General features: G+C 27.0%; 1 protein-coding gene across 1 annotated transcript; it reads right to left on the minus strand.

Moving 5' to 3' along the window:
- Window positions 1-2,357: 2,357 nt before the first annotated feature.
- LOC132923755 (calaxin-like) lies at window positions 2,358-3,227 on the minus strand. Its single transcript, XM_060987714.1, has one exon. The coding sequence runs from the start codon at window positions 3,225-3,227 to the stop codon at window positions 2,358-2,360; it is 870 nt and encodes a 289-aa protein (XP_060843697.1).
- Between the last annotated feature and the right edge of the window lie 4,628 nt (window positions 3,228-7,855).

Genomic DNA, 7,855 nt, shown 5'->3' on the forward strand with positions numbered 1-7,855 from the left:
GTACAACAACTCGTACAAATTATATTTAAATATTTTAAACTTAGAAAGATGACCGAAAAGCTGGAATATACCATGTACGTTAATAAATAAAACCTAACTTTTAAGAGTACGTGATACAAGATTTCGGAGGGAACCTCATTGTGGTTTTGTATTAATCTAAGTACACAGCTCACAATTAAATGCACAAAAACCTCTTTTTTTACATTTTTTAAATAACTAACTTTTTTAATACTTGATATTTCAAAAAAAGCCGATGAGGTTCCCTCCTAAATATTGTTCTCTATAAATTTCATAATAGGTATTTTTACTCTAAAACCACTTTTTGATTTTGCATTAAAAATAAGGGGGTACAGGATATCATGCACTGGAAAGCTACCGAGTATCGTATGTTTTTGTTATATTTAGGACCAATAGTACTTAAATTAGTTTAAAATTATGAATGTTATCATCAATGATAATATTAACAAATTGTATACTAGTCGTATTTGATACGGCATAACAGAATGCATTTTACCACGACCAAATGATTGTATTTCTATATTATAAACATTATATTTTTGATAAAAATGCCGTCGAAGGGGGGGGGGGGGTCAACACCTAACACCCGCCCCCCCCTCGGGTTACGCTAGATAATTGTTCCTGTTTATGAGACCTAACTTCATCGACCATTTTTAGCGAAATGTCCAGTGTCAAAAATTTTTCCTACAATGGTTTCTGTTACCAAGTCAGCACTTGTTTTAATAAGTTCATCTTGAACTTTCCAGATGGTCAAGTTTATTTTTTTTGATAAAAGCTTTGAAACTCTGGCATAAACTTTGCAAAAATTACATTGCATAATTCTTTAAAATTACCTATGTATATTTATAAAATCTTACATTAAACTAAGCTCAAGTACTAATTTATTTTTAAACATCATTTTCCTTCATTATGTCCTCTTAATGCAATGCCTTGTTTTGCAATATATAACATTATTTCAATTAAACTTGACATATACTTGCAATTTCTTCGAACTTCTTTGTGAAAACTAGATAATTGAGTAACAACTTATCCAGTTTTTTCACTAGACTTATATGCCAATGTCATCATATGATGTTTTATGGTTAATAGTAATTAGTAGCTAAATTACTTTAAAGTTCCCCAATATGCTGAAATACAAATAGGTAGCTTATATTTTAATAGAAAAACAAGAATATAAGTACTTATATCAATATAATATTTTAAATGTTTTTTTTTTTTTGAAATTAATAAGAAACATTTTCAATTTTGATATTATTTAATATAAATAATATTTAGATAATATATAACATGTAATTATTTTTAAAATGATTACTTTTTCCTTTCAACACCCCCCCCCCCCTGGCTACGCCACTGGTACTAATAAATAATACTAAATTAAATGTGTCTTGCCTACCAATTCTAGTATTGCGCATGCCGTGTGATGTAATTGAAATACTTACCATAAAAATATATTATAATATATTTATTAGCGCTATTGTATAATTGTTTATTTCACCATTTCATTAATCAATTTTCATGTATCTATAATCTATAAATTAATAATGTATGGACAGATATGATGACGCATTATCGATAAACAAAATATGTGTGAAAAAACCTATTATTTGGTTTTTTGGGAAAAGGCTCAATCATTACCATATTTTAGGAAACAGTTTGTTATCATTTAATACAGTTTGTAAGATTAAAATAAACGTGTATGATATAGTTATATTGAATAGGTAATATGAAACTAACAATAAGGGGATCGAGATAACGGAGTTCGACGCTGGTTGCCAATTAGCTTTAGAAGGAAAAAAAATTATTAGGTGTTTTAATTACGAGTATGCGACGATAGTCTGAACGATACATACAATTTGAGCTTTATTCTAATATTGTGTTTGTTTATTATACATTTATAAAATATACATTAATATGAATATTAGTCTCGGATTTGTTCTCGTACATACACGCACATTTATCAATATAAAATGTTGAACATAAACTTTATTCTTATTACTGATACTGAACAATTCCTTATGATTAGTAATTTCTTAGATATACTATTGGTATTTGGTAATCAAAGTTGAATTCTTTAAAAAAAACATTATATTCTTACAGATACTTATTTTCTATTTATATAATTGAAAAAATAATATTTTTGAATACTCTACACATTTAAAAAAGCGTTTAGTATATTTTAATTGATCAAATAATTTAAGTAATTAATATTTTAAATATTTAAATATTTTTTCAATATTAAAATTTGATAACGATAGATCAAAGTAGAGAATGATTTATATAGAAGGAAAAAATGTACATTTATTATGTATATTGTATATTTATCACTCATCTGTGATTTGTTAAAATAATGTTAAATAATTTCCATCTGATTCTGTTTGATTTTTTCTTTTTATAGATAGAGGAATACCACGATTAATCATCAAACAAGTAGAATCACTGGAAAATGATGTACTACTAGCGATGTTTTCGATTTGGCTAACCGTTGATTTCAATCTGCCTATACTCTCCCTGTTTTTTCGACTCATCGCTGCAGCTGTAGTCTGTATATTATTGACATATGGTCGAGTCGTAAATAATCGCATAAATGATTCTTTATTGGTGGACGCTGGAAGGATTTGTCCCAAGAATTGTAACCAAGCGACATTTTCGTGCACAGCCTTACGGTAATCTTCCAGTGATATTCTATTATCACGATCTTTATCCACCTCGGTCATGACGAAGTCCACAAAACTCTGATCGTACTCCTCCATATTGATTATTTTACACATTTTCATACTGTTTCTTCTGGCCATCAGTAATACATCCTCTTTTTTAATGTATTTCGGTGACCTAATCATTTCCGTGTAAACTTCAAAGCAAAAGTTTATCAAATCGGGTAGTGTTCCTTTTAACATCATTGACAATACCTTGACGAATTCTGCCCCAGTAAGGTGTTCCTTGTTTGTTTCGGCAGTAAGTAGAAATATTTTATCTATGGCATCTATGTTTCTTAACCCCAAAAAAACGTCCATGAATTGTATGAAACTTAACTTATCCATAGGTGATGTATTTCCTTTAGTTAGCATATAATGGAACTGCAGTAATCGCAATACTTCTATTTTATTAAAATGTGTTGTACGTGAAAGATTCGTTCCAATGTCTGCGTACCTGTGCTGCAGACGTATGTCCACAGTCACTGGTAAACACTTATTTATCGGTGTGTACGGCATTTTGATTTAATTTGAAATTATGAATATTTTTAAATCATACTGTGGCTCAAAGAGTATTTTAAAATTAAAACATAAATAAATATTTTATTTTCACTGTATTTAACGAACCAAATACAATAATTAATTTTAATATCTGTTGTCATGACAACAAAAATCTAAAACTATGATATGTGACTGTATCAAGCTCGTGACGATTCTATCTAAATTTATTTGTTTAATAATTTTAGATCTAAGTGCACTAGTGCATCGAAGCTAGAACGAGTATAAACATAAATTTAAATATTCAATATCAGACGCGACTTTATAGGTGGTGGCCGTGAGGGATTTTTACATTTATCCAATATTATTATATTCATTAATTTAAAAAAAATAATAGAAACTTATTTTATTATATTAAAAATTAGTCATATTCATTTTTTATGGATTATCATACTAATATTTATACCGTCTGAAAGCCAGGAGTTGAGAAATGTATTAATATGATAAATACTGAACATTTTTTTATTTATTTATATTATAAATTATTTATGTTGAAAATAATTTGATTTAAAATACGGGAAAAAATGTATAGCGGCAACGTTTATTACCATCTTTTATATTAATAATATATTTATTGGTTTTTCAAACGGGCGAATAGTTATAAAAATAAATTGGCTTATTTTGCTTACCTTGTACGTAGTATTTGTAGCACAGCTATTCTAAATTAATAATATCTTAAAATAAAATATCAATAATATCTTTGTGTATAGTAAAATTCAAAATAATATATAATATAAATATACGTAATACGTAAAAGTTTTAAGTTTTCATAAATAAAAATGTTTTTAAATTATAATAAAATGATGAATATTTCATTGTTATTTTTTTTTAAATGAGTAAGCTCGCCTAAATTTGAAGTTATAGTGTCTATAAAAAATTATTGTCTATACACTTTTTACGCCATTTTTTAAAACGGTTATTCACCTGTATTAACTCATATTTTAGATTCTGAACGAAGTGAGAATTGTATTGATTTTACAATGATGTATGTTTTTTTTTTTTTTGTGTGTGTGTCTGTCATCACATTTTGGAGTAGAAATAATGCTTTGATTTTCGACTTCAGCCCCTCTTTGAAAAGGAAAATTCATCTAGTTGGTACTTTGGGGGGGGGGAGGGAAGAGTAAAAAATGTTCAGTATTTTTCAAAAAAGTCAGGAAAAACCCTAAAAAAAGTAACGAAAAAACGGGAATTTTTACGTATAATCAGTTTTAGACAAAATCGATTTTTTTATTTTGTGCTATAACTCAAAAACGAATTGTAAATACTTGAAAACTTTACCAAATGTTTATATTAGCATTATCTATTTACGATTAAATTTTCAAAATATTTTGACCTTTTTTAAGCTACTTATAGACAGTTGACATTTTCGACTTTTCTAAGTTTTTATATTTTGAAATGACTATAAAAAAAAAATTGGCTATCCAAAAAATCTTTAAAATTTAATACAAGGTTCGTTAGTCAACATTTTTGTTTATAAGCATTTAAAGTTCAAATGTTTACGAAATATATCAAAATCACGAATATTTGCAAGGAATTTTGATGTTGAAAATTCATAAAATGTTTGTGATTTATACTTAATGTTAAAAAACCCTATACAAAGTCATATGGATAACTGTCCATAAGTTTTCCTTCAAGTAACTGTAAAAAAAATTCCAGCGTCAATATAGAAAAAGTTTTATGAAATAAATAAATAAATAACGATATATTACAATTTAAATATAGGTAATAAATAATATAATATAATATCCTACTAATTATCATTGACTGACAACTGACAAACCATCTCCGTTCAGAATCGTTTTTCGTATACGCAATGATACCTGTCATTGCATTCGAATTTAACACATCCATTATAATGACCAGTGACATATACTCTCCATCTCTACTATACATCAGAGTGATACCCACTTGCCCAAATTTATTTTTAATAATTTTTATAATTTTCAAAGTATTTCGAATTTTTTTTTATCTATTTATACTCGTGAGAAATGTTCAGTTTTTTTCAGTTTTTTATGTATTAATATCATTAAAAAATTATCAAGATCACATATAAGTTGTTCTTAAATCTGTATAAAAATATTAAAAATAAGTAGGCAAAATATTTTTATTATTATTTGAAGTAAGAATTTTGACGAAATTCGTTAAATTCATAAAAAATTGCAAACTATTTTTCAATTAGAAATTCATAAAAAATTTCCTTTTTATACTTAAGTTTTGAAAATGTAATTCAAGATTTCTCATAAGTATAGTCCATATTTGAACCATATACAATTTAAAAAACAAATTAAGACAATTATTTTGTTTATACATTTTAAATTTAAATTTGGATGAACTTAGTATTCACTTATTTAAATATTTAGTCCAAAATATTACATTATTACCTCTTTAATTTTATTTTTAGTAATAATGGTATTATGATATAACTGACAATTAAAATAATCCTATAATGTCCTAACTAGACTTTGTCTGTTGCGCGTATCATTTTCAATTTTAAGTAGTGAAATATAAGAATTATTCGTTTACGACAAAAATATGAATGTAGAAAACTAGATAACGTAAGTTGAAAGAGTTTTATAATAAAAGAGCATAACATGATTCGTCATAATAGTGTAGTATACTAATATACATTAATTATCTATGTGTGGCGTGTAGACTAGGTGTATTTATACTCTCTGGGAAATAGGAATAGGTCTACATATTATCTATAGGAGTATAGGACTATAGCAAATGACTATTCGAATAATTTGAACCTCAGCTAACGGAAAAAATAAGACAACTTACTATTTGTAGACCATGTTTTGAAGTAGACTCTGATCCGGACATAACATTGTGGATTGTTTAAGTACCTAGTATGTAAACAGTATTTATTGTTGTTTATTAGTTATTAGTTTATTACAATATAATATTACACATTAAATGTATAACCTAACCGATCGGCAAGAACTTGTGTATTTCTTCAGTATACCATTTTCATTTTCATTTTAACATTATGTAAATATCGGGTACAAAATGTATTAAGAGGACGCCATACCCGCATGTGTTGTCTCTGTCATACTAACCGTACATGGTACATCAAAACAAATTTTCGCTCAGCAGAATACATTTTGTGATGTTAGCTTTAATATTAGAGTAAATTTACCTATTATCAAATTTAAAGGTAAGAATATTATTTAGTCAATGACATATGATTTTATTGATATTATCATTTTAAACTTTTAAAGTGAGTTTTAAACATTTTAAAGTTGTAATATTTCACATAGCTGTAACTCACTTTAAAATAATAATATCATTAATAGCATATGTCATTGTCTAGATAATATTCTTACCTTTAAATTTGATAATAGGTAAATTTACTCTAATATTAAAGCTGACATCACAAAATGTGTTCTGCTGAACGAAAATTTGTTATGATGTACGTTAGTAAGACAGAGACAACACATGCGGGTATGGCGTCCTCTTAACTATATTATTTTACCTACGCTAGTGAAGGTACGTTATCTTCAATTTTTATAATTTTTTTTTTTTTTGTATTCAACACGACTTGAAAAAAAGTAAACTGTAATACTTGTAGGTACTAAATTTCCCGCCGTGTAAGAAACTGTTACAAAAAATTCTTGAAATATATATTTTGAGGTCCAATGTAAACATAATAATGTAATGTTACCGGAAAGTTTCTGTAATGTTCCACAAAAATATAAGTTATGTTCATTTAATGTTCCAATGTAAACATAACAATAAAACGTTCTTTATATACCTACATTAATGGTTTTATAAAAAACATATTGTTTTATGTTTTCCAATACGTTACGGGAATATTTCAGAAAAACACAAATAAATCTGACAATAATATTCATGGGTAATATTGACGGTTATATTTCTAAAAATATACATTGATGTAAACAATAATTTTTAATGATAGCGTATTATCCTATTGCGCGCGTACTCTTGTTGTTGTGTTAGTGACGACGACATCTCGCTCCGCTGCATTTGTCTTAACACTCCTTAAACATTGGACATTGGTTATTTACTCGTACCTAATACGTAATCCATTGCAGTATTGCACATTTATTGTTATTCCATCATTAATATAACATGGTTATTATAATTTTGTGTTGAATAATTTATGAATTGTTTCTATTACTTACTTTCGTGTGGTGAAAGCTGTGTTTTGGTTAAGATTTTAGAACCTATTGTAAGCAGTTATGTCAAATATTTCTGATAAAAAGGTAAGTTTTTAAACAAAATTGTACTATATTTTTAAAAGCACTGTACAATATTTAATTGTATTGCTGCATTCGGATTGTTTGTATTTGGGTGATATACCTAATATTTCTTAGTTGGTAGGTATTTAGCGTTTGTGCAAAAACCTTTGTATTTCCCATTGTCATCACTCATCTTAACAGACTTTTGAATTAAGATGTATGTCTAACCACAGATATGATTAAAATTACATTTGTACTAAGATCACAGTACAGCAGTTGTTTTCCAAACTCCGAAAGACGTAGTAATAAGCCACTGATTTTTTTTTTTGCGTTCGTGTTACAAAAGAAAATTACCTATTAGTTATCATCTAAATGCACATACAAAAT

The sequence above is a fragment of the Rhopalosiphum padi genome, chromosome 3 (genome assembly GCF_020882245.1).
Source record: "Rhopalosiphum padi isolate XX-2018 chromosome 3, ASM2088224v1, whole genome shotgun sequence".
NCBI classification, from domain to species: domain Eukaryota; kingdom Metazoa; phylum Arthropoda; class Insecta; order Hemiptera; family Aphididae; genus Rhopalosiphum; species Rhopalosiphum padi.